Source organism: Antechinus flavipes, chromosome 3 (assembly GCF_016432865.1).
Source record: "Antechinus flavipes isolate AdamAnt ecotype Samford, QLD, Australia chromosome 3, AdamAnt_v2, whole genome shotgun sequence".
Taxonomy (NCBI): Eukaryota; Metazoa; Chordata; class Mammalia; order Dasyuromorphia; family Dasyuridae; genus Antechinus; species Antechinus flavipes.
Window position 1 is genome coordinate 29,024,688 of NC_067400.1, and position 16,396 is coordinate 29,041,083.

General features: G+C 38.7%; 1 protein-coding gene across 9 annotated transcripts in view; it reads right to left on the minus strand.

Annotated features, from left to right (window-relative positions):
- Positions 1–16,396, minus strand: part of TNIK (TRAF2 and NCK interacting kinase) — a 413,088-nt gene that overhangs the window by 40,363 nt on the left and 356,329 nt on the right. For 6 of the 9 annotated variants that reach the window (XM_051983151.1, XM_051983153.1, XM_051983150.1 and 3 more), the window contains 4 exons: positions 12,309–12,472; positions 7,044–7,141; positions 6,018–6,041; positions 362–546 (listed from right to left, as the gene is read on the minus strand). In XM_051983151.1, coding sequence (XP_051839111.1) covers positions 362–546; positions 6,018–6,041; positions 7,044–7,141; positions 12,309–12,472 — 471 coding nt within the window. The remainder of the gene's footprint in view (positions 1–361; positions 547–6,017; positions 6,042–7,043; positions 7,142–12,308; positions 12,473–16,396) is intronic. The other 3 variants (XM_051983152.1, XM_051983158.1, XM_051983156.1) reach the window with 1 other exon arrangement.

The following is a 16,396-nucleotide window of genomic DNA, read 5'->3' on the forward strand; positions in this document are numbered from 1 at the left end:
CACATCCACTGAGTCAATGTCACCCAAGGGTAGGATGTATGTGTGGAACTGCCTGAGGTCTTAGACAATACACCAAAGGTCTAGGTGATGATGATGTCACGAAGTCTTAGCAGTGCAATTTCTTAACTTCATAAATCACCTAGAAGATATATGTGATCTCAGAGCTCGTGCCTACTGAAATACTCACAGCTGAGGAGGGAGCAAATTTGCAAAACTGTGAATTTCTTAGGAGAAACAAATGGAGGCGGTTGACCACCAATCTTTAGTTTGTTTTCCTTTCACCTCAGAGTGTAACTCTCTCTTCCCCCAAATGAAACAAAGGTACAACAGTAAATAAAATAAAAAGTAAAAGTCATCTTACATGAGCCTGGGGATGTCACTGACAGGCACCGTCCCATCATGTGTCTCACTCTCTCCATCTTCTTCCTCCTCTTCGCTGCTTTCTGACTCCTCACTGGAAGAAGAATAATCGGTCACCTTCTTCAGGGGCCGGTTACTTTCCTCAATTCGGAGTTCCCTTAATTCTTTCGCTAGTGCAGTCAGGTCCTACAAAAAAAAAAAAGTTTGACCTCCATGTGAAACATGTCGGGGCCAGGAAATGACTTGAGCTGCTCGTGTCTCACTGAAAGCCAATGTCATAGCATGAGCAATAAGGAAAGAGCTCTGGAGAATTGTTAACAAACATAGTGACTGGGCTAAAACAAACGGGAAACCATGTTTGTAGAGTGTGAAAACGAAGGAGGGAGAGATGAAACAGATTTTCTATTTACCCAAATCAATAGCTCCAGTATGAATGCTTAGTTTTAAATATTCATTTTCTAGATGGGCATCAAATACGTGATTCTTTTATTTGGGAAAAAATGAAGTTGAGGTACCAGCAGAATCGACTTCAATATACCGGGGGCTCAGAGACACTTCCCTCCCCAACCCTTTTGGGCTATCACTCAGAGCCTCTCTCAGGGATGGCTTTTTCCCAAATGTGAATGCCATGTACAGAAAGCAACAAGATGGAACCACACTCAATATTCCATCTATGATGATGACCAATATAGAGTGGAAGAGCCATGATAGACCATGAAGCTACTTGGCCCACACCAAACCTGAGTTCTTTAAATTTACAGACACTGCTTTGATTTCATCAGGAGGCAAAGCAGGACATACTTTCAGAGGAATGGAATAAAGATTCCTTTTTTTCAACAGAGTCCTCTAGAAACCCCTGGCTGACAAACACAATACCTAAGTGAGGAGGGTAAACACATTTTCAAAACATGGATAATTATTCAGTTTACCATGACTCTGATGAAACCACATAGCCTGCTGGGACAGTGTAGCATTTCAATAGAAGGGGCATTGCAGGCAGCATGTAGAGGTCGGGGGACAAAAGTATCTATTATCTAACATGCTTTTATAGCAATGCAAAAAGGGGGAAGCAAATCAGCAGAAGCACAATCATTCTGACTCGCATGGGTTAGACTGCCTGTGGTACGAGGCATGCAGATGATGGAAGAAGCATATTGATCGTCAGTCTTACCATTCCTCCCTATATTAGTGACCGATGTAGGCACCATTGTATTTGGTCAGAGATCAGGGATTAGGGAGAAAGAAACTCATTGAAAAATTCTCAATTTTACAATTCCCCTAGGGCCATATTCTCTCTTCATTGCAATCCATACAGGTCCAATTGGCTGATCTGATCTTGTGTAGGATTACAGTAATGAAGTCCATCTGGGAATGTCTTAAAAGCCATCCCTTTGGCCTTAGAGGGGATGGCCTTTGGTAATGGCATCCTTTACCACTAGATATAGAATTTCTTAAAAGACAATGATCAGTGGAACCATTTATATGTTGAGTGTTACATTTCATAAGATCGAGAAAATAAAGCACGTGGGTGGTATCTTTTGGCTGGGAATCTTGGAGGGCCAGGTTTATAAATGATGAAACCACGTCCTTAAGTGCAAGAATGCATCTCTTTCTAATTTCCCATCAGTGTTAGAGAAAGCTTTATAGATTCTTCAATTTTCTCTGGAGACATACTAAAATTGAGATACTTCACAAAGTGAAGATTTTAAAAGGAAGGCCTGGAGGACCTATCAGATATAGGGATATCATCAAAAAAGTCCTTTAAAGTGTTCCGTTGTGTTTAAATGTAATGGCTTCTATTTCAGGGAGAATCCATACAACATGGAAGGTCAATCATGCAAAATGATTTCTATTCCTTGAGCCATGAGCCAAATAAAAAGTATCCTCATTGAGTACTGGGGAATTATTTTTTTGTTGAAACATTAACTCAAAGTTTTCTAGCCAAAACCAGAGCTGAGCAAGGATCCCATCTACGTTTTATCCCAGAAGTGGTCAGCCAACCTTAGCTTGGTGATCTCCAGTGGGAGGGAGCCAATTCCACCTTGGGACAGCTCTGATTATTAGGAAATGTCTCTTTATATGAAGTCTAATGTCCCTTTTTTGCCATTTTCATCCACTAGTCTGCCCTCTTGATAACTTCTACTTGTTTGTCTTTCTCCAAAACAGAAGAAACTGAAGAATCTTTAAGTGAATCAGGAAAATGTATTGAAGCAGTAGAAAGTACAAGGAAAGTATATAACAGGAGAGAAAATCCTCCAAGTCAACACTATATCATGAAACAAGATTGAAATTTGTTGTTAAACTCTTTGACAAGCATGTTAAGCCTGTGATAAATTATAGAGTATGTACCTAGGATGACACTTTTTATTAGAACAAAGAGAGAATATGGTTTTAGGTTTACCCTACAATGCCAATAACCATATGAGTCAACTGGAATAACATCATTTGCCATGACAATCAATTATTTAAATCCATTCTAAAATCTTTTCCAATGTTTGGTACTCCTCAAAAGCTGAAAATTTAAAAACTACTATAGTAGAGTTTTAAAAGGAAAGATCTCTATTGTTTAAAAATATTCTTTTTACTCACCCAAAGTCTATTAATTTATATGCTGCTTTTCAAGAACTCACATCTTTTCTTAACATTCTAATTCTTTTAAAATTATATTTGGGACTTGTAACTCATAGGAGCAAGGACTGGGAATGAGAAGAGGCCCTGGGTCATGGTCATGATCTCTTCAAATTTGTCATTTTATAGTTGATGGAACCATGGTTCTGAGAAATTAATTTATTCACCCAAAGTCATAAAGATGAAAGAGTTGGGATTTGAATCTAGATCTAGTGGCATTGTCTAATATTTTTTTCCATGACACCATATTGGTATTGTTCTTACAATTTATGTTTTCCCTTTCCTCACTGTACCTGTTAATTTGATAATTTCAGGCCTAATAAGAAATCATCTTTGGTAAAATACCAAAAATCACCAGAGAAATTATTTCACAGTTTGCTTAGGAAGTTCTCAGATATTAGTACCTAGCTCCCTGTCCTCCTTATTCCTGACAGAACCCTACCCCCATCCCTCCCCCCCCAAAAAAAACAGAATTGACCTCTCTATGTCATCAATCTAACTATTTAACCAAAAGTATGTGTAATCAATTCATATCTTTGGACCAGTGATAATAACAATGTCCTAAGAAAAATGGACATGAAGTGAGATTAACTTCATGGAGTTAGAGACTCATCACGGAGTTAGAGTTATCAAGATGTCTAATATTTAACACTTACATTTTCTCCAGATAATGGGCTTTTATAGATTTTATTGCTTGATCGCCCCAGACTTTGGGCAGGAGATAAAAGAATTTGAAAAAGAAATGGAAGTGCTACTTAATAGGAAGAGTATTTATGATTTTATTACTGACTCAGGGGAAATGACAATTAAAAGGTCTTTGCTGACACAATCAATGCCTTTCAGTAGCTTTTAATTGTAAAGATGTCTTGATTTATTCTTTTATAGCATCAATTCATTGTTACTTCCCAGACCTCATATACAGCCTAATACGTGTGAACATCCCACCTAAAAAGGTGATGTTTTATGCCTTTTCATTTGTAAGATATTTTATCAATTTGTTCAAACAAGACGGCCCATCTTTCCTTTATGTCCTTACATAACTGGAATTCACAGAGACACACACATACTATCCACATACACATGATGTGTATAAGTCATTATCTTTATAGGACATTTGAAAACCTTGAGCAAGATACTCTCTGGGACTCAGTTTCCATACTTGTAACAGGTAGGGGGTTATACCGATAACTAATCTCCAGTTTTCTACCACTGTGGTTTTAGAATGAGGGCAATGGAAGCTGGTGGTATGTTCCAAGGAACCTCACAGATTTAATGCTCTGAATCATTTTCTAGCAACTCAACATTATAAAATACATAGAAATTAGTTTATTGAATCATAGATTAGTATCCCAACTAAAATGAATGTCCCTGAACTAATTGAGCAGTAAGATCATTAAAAAATCATAAAAATAATTCCTATTATTCATGAAAAACAAATCAATTATAATTTTTGCAATATCATTCAAGATCATTTTTATTTTGCCTGTTTTTGAGATTTTGAGATTTTGAAACTATTTTGTATCTACATGTTCACAGGCTAATTTCCTACTTAGCTCCTCAAGGGGAGGGAATGTTTATGTCTCTATCCTTAGCATACTGTTAGACACATAAGACATGTAACAGGTACAACTCTTGGTACACAGAAATGCTTAATAATACATGTTAATAGGTTGATATATCTAATACTATCCAGAGAAGGTGGCTTTTTGTGTTGTTCAGTTATTTGGACTCATGACCTCATGGACCATAACACATCAATATTATCCAAGGTGTTTTTTGAGGTAAAGATATTGCAGTTGTCATTTGCCATTTCCTTTTACAGCTCATTTTATAGGTGTGGAAACTGAGGCAAACAGAGTTAAATGATTTGCCCTGGATCATACAGGAGATGTCAGAGGTCACATTTGAAATTAAATCTTCCTGACTTCATATCCTCTGAGCCATCTAACTGCCTCCAGGTGGTTTAGCTGTTAATAAATGAATCTCAACAATTATGAAGGCAAATATTTCCAAAGACAATTAGGTAATCTTATGTTTTTAAATGATGTGCAGAGGATCATATTCCTCAAAGTGGCAATCACCTGAGCCAGATCCCTAGATGTACTAAATTTTCCTTGATACAAACATGAAGCAATTTTATTAGAAACTGGAATATTGAAGGATGCTTTTTGCTCTTAAATCCTTTCAGAAGAAAGCTGGTTAGGGCTATTATCAATCAATCAATTAATGATTACGTGTCAACTATGTTCTAGGAATACAGCACCATATATGTTGAGTGCTGAAGAACGTTTTTGTTGTTAAATCCTTTCATTAGTGTTTTTAATCCTTGATTAAATTTATTGTCTACTAAATTCTTGGCATATACTATAATTTGGGATATTTTCTTAATGAATGTTATCCAGATGCTACAGTGCTGAAATGTGCAGGGAGACCTGGTACCTTGAAAAAGAGTAATCCTTGATCTATGGTTCTACTTCTGTTTCTCACCCAATGGAGGGTGCAGCAGGTAATGTGTCATATTTTCAGAAGCAGGGATGCTTATCTGTAAAGGTCAGATGCATACAAACATGCCTCTCCAACATGCTAGAATCACTGAAGGCAGAAATGATAGGAAATCACTGCCTCATTTGAATGCTTGGTGGGATCAAAGCCTCCATGCCCTTGTAGAACTTCCAACTCCATGCATCTCAGGCATCTTCCCAAGGCCCGCCATCTCTGCCGAGTGCATGCAGATCGAAACTATCCCAGGTGTTGGGAATCCAGTTACTTTCCTTTCCACCAACTCCCTACCTATGAGACCTGACAAAGGTGGGGACTTCTCATGTTGGTTTCCACCTGCATGGGGCTTTCTGCAAGTCGGTTATCTGAGCTTAAAATGATCCCCTTTCTTGGGCAGACTTTGCTACCTGATTAAATGAGTTTTTACCCATTTACTTCTTCTGAGTGTCAAGGTTAGCAAAATCACAAATTCAAGTAGTTATAAACCAACACCTTTGATCATGACCAAGTGAAATAAATGTATCACTAACCTCATCTATAGCTTTCTTATAGCTCTGTGATAAGTGAAGATTCATCAGCATCAGAGGAAATAGATCAGAACAGGAAAAAAAGACAGAGGAACACAGTTAGGAAACAGAATTAGAACAGTTAGAGTAAAGCTGTTGCATTATAAAGAAAAGGACACGAGAAAACAGCAGAGCATGTTAAAAACAGAGAACCAAATTGATTTTATCACTGATTTTAGCATACTTTGAACCTCAAAAATATAAACTAAACAAGAAAAGCTTAGATTTCATTGAATAGACTTTGAGAAAATTTCAAGGAAATCAAGAAGGTACATGGAAACCGCTCCCAAGTTAAATTCAATAGTTTAGTTATTATCTTTGTACTCTGCTTTCTGTGAAATTATTTGCCAAGTGGGCAGCAAGAGGAGAAAGGGGGGAAGAACTTGTTCTGTGATTTTTAATTAGAAAAAAGCAAACCACGTAGCTTTTCCTCCTTCTATTCACCTTGAGGATCACAGGACTCAGAGATCACATGGACAAAAAAGCCCACAGATTATTCCTATGTCATATTTTGCCCAAGAGTTTCAACATCTGCCCCAATCAAACCTTTTTACCAGAACTAGAGAAGAGAGAAAAGGAAGGCTGAGGTTTCCCCCCTTTCCATTTCTATTCTCTGATAGACTTGCTAGTAGGCAACCAAAAATCCAAAGGCAACAAAGCTGGAAGAAGTAATTGATAACAAAATCAGTTTCTTGACTTATCGGGGTGGGGTTGCTATTTTGACTCTTTGGCCCTCTGACGATTTATTTGTGCAGATTATGCGGGGGGGGGGGGAGGGGAGAAGGGAGGGGCTAGAAAGGGGAAGAGGGGAGAGAGAGAGAGAGAGAGAGAGAGAGAGAGAGAGAGAGAGAGAGAGAAAGAGAGAGAGAGAGAGAGAAGAGGAGGGAAGGAGGGAGAGAAAGGATCCTCAACTTTTCTTTTGTGTGAGGGACAGAAGAAATAGGAAAAAGAACAAAGGGAAGACAGAAAAAAGGAGAAAGAAAAACTCACAGCTGGTCGACCAGGTCGGGTGATGTCTCTTGACTCTTCTGGCTTCCCTTTGGGAGGTTCATGAGGAAGCACGGGCGATCCTTCAGATTTTGTGTTAGCTGAAGAAGAGAAAAAGACAGAACAAGGAAGGTGACCGTATAATATTGACTGGTTTTTCCTTCAGGAAGGACAACTGTTCAGATGATTCTTATCTCTCTCCTTTTTTGTCAATGAATATTTTCTTGAATAAAGATAACATTTTCTCAATTCTAGGTGGCTCAGTGGAGGGAGAGCTCTGTCTGGAGTCAGGAAGACTCAAGTTCATTCATCCCAGGCAAGTCACTCGAACCACTGTCTGCCTCAGTTTTCTCCTCTGCAAAATGAGGGCGTTAATGGAATTTACCTTGTTGTGCTGAGTATAAATTGAACGAATATCTGGAAAGTGCTCTGCAAACCTTAAAAAGCTATGATGTTATTAAATAATTGTTGTTAATAATAATAGCTTTGTATGGCATTTTAGAGTTAGCAAATTATTTTGTAATAGAATGATTGTGTGCAGAATGTTATTAAATGCTAGCTATTTTTACTGTTCCTAAAAGGCTAGCATTTATAAAGACTCCACTCATGCAATCTCCTTTGAGCCTCTCAACAACTCTGTGAAGTAGGTATTTTTTTTTTTTTTTACAGATAAAGAAACTCTTTTTACAGATAAAGAAACACCTCTGAGAGGTGTTAAATGACTTGCTTAGGAGGCAAGATTTGATTCCAAGAACCTAGCTGCTATCTTCTGGCCAAGTGACCCCAAACTCCAGTCATGGACTTTCTTTAATCACTAGGACTGTTTCTCCATGAGGTTTTCAGGCACTTGGTCAGTTTAGCAAAAGGGGGGAAGGAAGTCAAATCTGTAGGATGGGTGGGGGGAATCAGACAGGTCCATTGATGACATCACAGCAATGAAGCAAATCAAGATTCTCTGCAATATTTCTGCCTCAAAATCCATTCATTGAGAAAGCTGACCTATTTTGGGGAGCCACATGGGGAGATAACCCTTCTGTTATCAGGCATGGAAATGATCAACTGTGAGCAGTCTATATTTAGTCATTTTATTCTCATGAAATGGAAAGGCTAGGATTCTGGAAAAGCCCTTGTATATCAGGTGAAGGATGAGAAAAGGGAGGGAGTCTGAGTGGGCCTCTGGTTTCTGAGCCCTGTGAGTGCTCGGTATGGGGGAGCTCAGTGGGCAATTCATTCCTTTCCTGAGCTCAGGCCTTTCCTTTAGAGTTGTATACCCTTGATCCTGTGATGATATTTAGTATCATTGGTGGTAAGTCAGTTTTCTCATTTGCCAAATGAGGAGGTTAGATTAAATTGATTTTTTTTAATATGTCAAAAATTATACTCTTAAACCATGGGATCTTAACCTGTTTTGTGTATTGGGGACCCTTCCAGCAATCTCTTGAAGCCTATGCCCTCCTTCTCATAAGATTTTTAAAGACATAAAATAAAATACATAATACCAGAAAGAAAAACAATAATATTGAACTCCAGTTATCAAAATATTTTTAAAAAGAAGCTATGAGCCACTCTCCTAAACCGTGAGTCTAATTGTGACACTCTGCTGAGCAAAATTTTTCTATGGCTCCATAATGCCTCTAGAAAACAGTCTCAGACAAACATGAACACACAATCCTCAGCCTGGTTCTAAAACTATCCCATCTGGCTCCCACCTACTTTACCAACAATGCTGAGTATTTGTGTGTTCTATATTACAGCTCATCCTCTTGCCCAGCTGTTCCTGGGCTCTGCTTTGGGTTTTCTCCCCTCTCTGGGATTTATTCTCTCTTCATCTCTTAGAACCCTGAGCTCTCTTCCAGGCTCAATTTGGGAACCTTCTTCTCTGCGAATCCTTTTCTTGTTCTAGTGTTGAGTCCAGTTACCTCTAATTGCAATATATTTACCTACTAGCTTTTTGTTGTTCAATTGTTTTCCAGCTGTGTCTGATTCTTCATGACCCCATTTGAGGTTTTCTTGACAAAGATATTGGAATGGTTTACCATTTGCTTCTACAGCTCATTTTACATTTTACAGATGAGGAAACTGAGGCAAACATGGTTAAGTGACTTGGGTAGTCACACAGCTAATAAGTGTCTGAGGCCAGATTTGAACTCAGGTTTTCCTGGCTCCAGGCTTGGTGCTCTATCCACTGAGCCACCTAGCTTCCCTACAAACAGAACATATATATGAATGTGCTCTTTTCCTAAATAGAGAGTTTTACAAAATGAAATTAGAGAACCACCGATCCTGAATTATTAGGGCCTTCAGAAGACTAAATCCAACTTAATCCTTTCTCTGGTAGATGAGGCAACTGAATTCCCAGGTGCATCAAGGGACTTGTTCAAGGTCACACAGTTACTAAAAGTTCAAGGCAGGATATGAATCCAGATCTCCAGACTTAAGAGTCAATTATCTTTTTTCTCTATCTCATTGCCTTTGAGTGAAAAAAAAAGGTATATTGCCCATGATTACTTATCCATATTGAATGGAAGCAGAATCACTGGTCTGACTATATATCACCTGTGTTTGATGACACTTATGTACACTAGAATTGCTATGGAAACTCAACTTCCCTTCCCTCTTTTTCATTCTACCTTCTCCCTCTTTTTTCCCTTCTTCTCCATCTTCCTCTCTCTTTTTCTTTATCCCATCCTCCTCTCTTCTCCAAATCACCTTCATGGAACTATCCTTGAACCAAATAAGAGGACCTCTTTTATTCTTCAAAATAAACTTGCTAACTCTTGCTACTGACCCACCTCACTGGGATATTCTTTGTGAAGTCATGATTGCTCCAATGAAGATGCCAAGGAAGGATAAAACACTGGTGCATTTTGGGTGGCAGACTGATTTATAAGTAAATCCAAATGCATCAAATAGTATTGAAGAAGGGACTCTCTTTTATCTCTTGGAAAAATTACCTTGTGAAGAAGGTAATTCTGAGAAAGGGAAGTTTGATTAACTAGAAGCAATAGATTGTCACATATAATTAGTTGGACAATATTAAAGTTTTTTTTTCAGGCTACCTCATTAATGGAAACCAAACAGTGATGAATGACTTAAATTAAATGTCCAGAGATGTGATTTAGTTCTCCCCAACAGGGCTTACTGGAACATTCAAATAATTAATTAAAAGAAGACTGGTTCTAGTCCTTTGAATTTTTAAATGCCTGATCAAACTCTAATTCTAGATAAACATAGCATATTGTCAACTATACTTCTAAAAGTTGAACTGATTGTATTCTTTGCAGGGTCCAAGTGTCAGCAGCTGATTGTTACCAGTCATTCTGGTTAGTGTAGGGACTGGGGACAAGGGATTGCTTCTGTATAAGCACTGAAAGGCTAAAAAGGGAGTTATATCAGCAGGGGATGTGAAGTCAGTTAGAGCTTTTCCATTTCCCAAAGAGACAAAGACTGGATGGCCACGTTAGGAGTCTTTTATAGTGGGGGATTCTTTTCCAGGTAGGGATTGCCCTAGATGGCTGCTGATGACCCTGCCAATTTGGTGAATCAAAGAGCTTGTTCCTATTAGCAAACAATGTCATATCATGGTTTGCCAGAGGAAACAATTCAACTCAGTATTTCTAAAACTAAAACTCTCCTTTCCCTTAACAGTGTTGAGCTTTCTATACACATCACACATATCACACACATACACATCACACACACTTATATATACACTCACACAAGTAGACACACACACAAATACACACATATATATACACTCACACAAATATACACACTCACACACAAATACACATACATAAATATATACTCTTGCACAAATATGCACACTCATAAATACACACACAATGCATACACATATAAATACACTCATATATATACTCACCTACAAGTATACTCTTATACAAATATATACACTCATATACACTCAAATATAAATACATATACCATATTCACATACATACATACACTTATAAATACATGCTCATAGACAAAACACATACATACTCCTATACATACTCACATATAAATACACACATATACAAATACACACACAGTCACACACAAATACACTCACCAACATTCACACATATACATCCTTACAAATACATACTCATATATACACTCACACACAGATACACCTACTCACAAACACACATACACATTCTCACACAAAGAACACTCACAAGACACATTCATACAAAGACACATGTGTTTACTAACACATGTCCATATACCCACACATTTGGCTACAGAAACATTCACACAGATACATCCGTACATAATCACACATGTTTACTCATACACATCCATACATACACAAAGAAAGTCACACACTCAGACACAGAAACATTCACAAGACACATACACCTTACACCTCACCTGCACCTGAACACACAGCCATATATTCTTTCACAGACTCAGTTACACACTCACATATAAAAAACACACACTACCATAATCTAGACTTTCATAGCCCAAAAAAACCACAGAAACCCTGTGGATCTGATTCATTTCATGGCCACAGGACTAGAGTGGGATGGGGCTTTAGAAGTCCCTTAGTTCAATTCTCTATGGTCATAGAGAAGAATGATAAAGCCAGACAGATAAGTGAATTGCCGAAAGTTCTAGAGGTAACATGAGGCAGACCCGGGATCTGAATCCATGTCTTTTGGGTCTAAATCTATTACTGTTTTGCCACATATCTCAGTCCTAGCACACACTAGGCACTTCATTGTTTTCCCATTTCATTCATTCACTCTCTCTTTGATACTCTTCCTTTAATACTCTACTCAAACACTACTTCAGGGATTGGATGGGCCATATTGTTCGAATGTCAAATGAACATTTGTCAAAGACTATTTTATGGACAACTCACCCAGGACAAATGCTCACAAGTCATTCTGTCTGACTTTCTCACAAGGCCAGAAAAAGTGATACAAGGACACTCACAAAGTCTCTCTTAAGAACGTTAGAATTGATTGTATGACATGGGAGATGGCATGCACTCTCTCATCAGAGAAGGTGCTGTGCTCTGTGAGCTAAGGAGAATTGAAGAAGAAATATGAGATGCACAAGGGTAGAGAAGTCACCCCAGATGTTCATCGGGGTTTGAGATAGAACGTTCCGAGCTCATGTTGTTCTGATCAGCCACAGTCGGATACACTGTAACTCGATTCTAATATAGTGATTCATTTTAGTCCTGAGAAGGAAGACCAATCAACCAACCACATCACACAATGCTACCGAAAAGAAAGAGCCAGTTTTTACCTCGAACTCTGTTCCGTTCACTGGAGCCAGCTTGCGATCCTGGCTGAGAACCTCCCTGGGAACTAGGCTGGGAACTCGGAGTGCTGGAACTGGAGGAGCTTCCACTGCTGGTCCTCTGCAAGGGACTTTCCAGGATGGGCTCAGTTCTCCTTAGGTCAGGGTTGCTACATGAACATCAGATGGAGAAATGATCTAGGTTACCATTGGTTTGGTTAGGACAAACACACCCTGTGCAGCTAGTGTGGTATTACAGGATTCTGAAGTTGGTAACAGGTTCTTACCTGTACTCCTGAGGTGGCAAAAGGATAGAAAATGGGCATTTTTATCAAATGAACCTGGGAACCCTATCCCTGCCGACCTGGCTGTGACCTGTAATGTCTCAGTTAGTCATAATGGTCAACATACCTTTGATTTCATCCAATCACCTTTCCACAATGAGAACTGCACCCCCCTTTAAAAAATTTATTAGGTTATTTTCAATCATGTCCAACTCTTCCTGGCCCCACTTGGGGTTTTCTTGGTAAAAAGATTGGAGTGGTTTGCTATTTCCTTCTCCAGCACATTTTACTGATGAGGAAATTGAAGTAAACAGGATTAAGTCACATATCCAAGGTCATACACTAATGTCAGGCCAGATCTGAACTCAGAAAGATGAGTCTTCATGACTTCAGGACTGGTGCTCTATCCACTGAGCAACCTAGCTGTCCCCTTTTAAACATATGGTCTTAGACAAATACTCAAAGTTCAGAAGGGTTATTACCTGTTCAGGGTCACTCAGTCAGTGTTACTGGTATATTAAAACCCACTTTAGCACTTTATGCCCTTGAGCCTCATTTTAAAAATTAGCTTAGAATAGATTTACTGCATGAAATAAATATTAAAAACACATTACTGAGATAATAAATCTATTGTTCTCTGATTTTTATTTTATTGATTCTATGATTTCCATGAGGCTGGTTTACTTTAATTTTAGTTACAGATCTAAAGTTTGAAAGAATCTCGGAATTCTTTTTTTTTTTTTTTTTTTGCGAATGAGAAACTGAGACCCAGAAAAGTCACAAGCTCATAGATTTGGAACACTAAGGGACCCTAGAGGCAACTTAATCCATTTCCCTCTATTTGAAGATGAGGAAAATGTGGCTTAAAATTGAAATGACTTTTCCATATTCACGCAGGCAGGAAGTGACAAGAATGGGATTAGAATCTAGGTCTTCTGACATAAAATTCAATGACCTTTTGATTTCCATTTCCCATCCCTCTGAGAGTCGTTCACCCCTTCACTTTTGCCAAGAGAGCTGTCTTATAGTGAGGATATTCAGTCTACTTCTCTTTAAGGGAATGCAACTTAGCATTCATATTCTTCATCATCAGAGAACAAGTCAGCGTTGTTTGCAGAGGGCACTCTGGGTCTTCTATTGGGTACCAAACCTTGCCATCTCGTTCCTTAAGAAACTTCCCAGAATTCCAAGGTAAATCCTGCTATTGCTCACTATTTATACCATGAGACCAAGAAATCTTCTTTTGGGGGAAAAAAAAACTCAATTGTCCAATAAATCAATAAGATCTCACCTTTCCACATGCTTTGGTAATATAATTACCCATTCTCTCTCTCTTTCTCTTGGTCTCATTTTGTCATTTTCTCTAATACAGAGCTTATTCTGAATTTGTATCTGAGTAATCAAATTTGCCGGTGAGCACGAAGAGGCCTGTTCTAGGAATGCCTTGGACGGCCAACTAAGGTGATTCTGAGGAAAGTCAGTCAAGCCAACACAACACCCTCAATGTTTTCAATCAATTTCTATGCTTGCAACAGAGTTCTCTATACTTGTTCCATTATGAGTGGAGTGCTAGAAAGGCAAGAGAATGGAGCATTAAGTTGAAATACATCTATGTGAATGAGTCATAGCTGAAAAGTCTCCCTACTAAAATATTATTTAGTTTTTTCAAGAGGACCAAGTAATTTCTTTAGTTCGGTGAACATTTTAAAGTGCCAATTATGTGGCTAGCACATAGGATACACACACAAGAACATAATATTCCCATCCCTCGAGGTGCTGATATTTTACTGGAGAAATGTATGAAAACAGGCCAATGCATACGGGGCATAATGGAAGGACTTGAGGAGCACTGATAGCTAAGTGGAAGAGGGATACCTTTGTAGATGACGCAGAACCTTGAAGAAAGGCAAAAATGATGAAAGGTAACTTGGGGAGGGAGTTTATTTGCAGGGTAAAGCTCACACAGAGGCTAGACATTCCATCTCTAGTTCAGAGACAGGTGACATTCCTTTTTGGCTGAAACAGATTCCATGAAAGAGAAGCATGAAATAAGAGTGACAAGATGGGTTGGAACCTATCACATTTTGGAAGGTTTTAAATATCCTCAAACGGCAGATAGAGAAGCTCATATGTCATAATCTTCCTATGTATCCCTTATCAACTTCCTACTTAACTCTCCACAATGGTTTTTTCAAACCATTTCATCCTCCTTGAATCCTCCATGGCTCCCTCTCCTTCCAGTTGTCTCATCTGAGAACCTCGCTTCGTGTTTTACATATAATGTCAAGGTCATTCACCATGAGGCCCCTCTTTACCTCGCTTCCTCATCTGCTATCGCTCAAGTGCCTTCTGCCCCTCTCCTCCTTCACCTGTTCCATATGATGAAGTGGTCTTACTGAAAGATGGCTGAACAAGTGATCCCATTCCTTTCTTCCAATAGTTGCCTCCTCTCTCATCCCCAGAGTCACCTATGTTCATTCTCTCCTGGCTATTGGTTCACGCCCTACTACCTACAAATATGCCCATGTCTCCCTTAGTATGAAAAAACCTATACTCAACCCTTTGATCTTATAGCTCCCATTTGTAGCTAGACTCCTTAGCTAGACTCCTCCATACAAACTAGGTACTACTACTTCCTCTCCTTTCATCCTCTTCTTAACCTCTTACAATTAGCTTCCAATTTCATTATTCTCATAAAATCACTCTATCCAAAGCCAACAATGATTTCCCAGCTGCCAAATCCAGTGGTATTTTATCAAGGCCAGCCTTTGCACTGTTGATTATCCTCTTCTCTTTGATACTCTCTTCTTTCTGGGTTTTCGGGACCACTATTCGTCTAATCTTCTATCTATCAGAATGTTTGTTCTCCGTCACCTTTGCTGGATCCTTACCTACCTTGTGCCCTTTAACCATAGATATCCCCATTAAGTTCTGACTTAGACCCTTTTCTCTTTTACGTCTATACTATTTTACCTAATGATCTCATCAGTTCTCATGGATTTAATTATAATCACTATATTGATGATTCTCTAATCTATGTTTTCTACCCCAATCCCTCTGGTGACCTCCAATTTTGCTTCTCCAACTGCCTTTCAGACTTCTCACACTGGATGTCCAGTGTTCTACTGGACTATCTTAAGTTACCTTAAACTCAATATATCCAAAATTAAATTCTCACTCTTTCCTCCTAACCTTCCTTTCCTCTTACCTTTCTTATTATTATACAGGGCACTACTACCTTTCGATCCTTCAGGCTAACAACCTAGAAGTTATCCTGAATTCCTCACTATCCCCCCATATCCAAGGTCTTGCCAAGGTCTCATGATTTCACCTTGGCAGCATCTCTCAAATTTGTCCACTTCTCTAACACTGTTGCCATCCTGCAACAAGCCCTCATTACCTCACATGTGGATTATTTTAATGAGTAGTTGGTGGATCTGCCTACTTCCAGTCTCTTTCCATTCCAATCCATCCTTCATTTAGCCACTACAGTGATTTTACTAAGGTGCAGGCCTGATCATGTCACCCCACCCTGTCTCCAGTCACTAAACTTCAATGATTCCATTGGTTTCCTATTGCTTCTAGTAGCAAATACTAAAGGCTCTGTTTGACATCCAAATGCCTTTATAATCTAGTTCCCTCCCAGACTTCTCATTTCAGTCTTCTCATACATTATGCCTGAGAAATATTCTTTGATGCAGGAACAATCATCTTTTAAATATTTCTCGAACAAGAGACTCCACCTCTCATCTCCAAGTATTCCTTTTGGTTGACCTCACCAATGTCAGAATCCTTTTTCCCTTTCCCTAA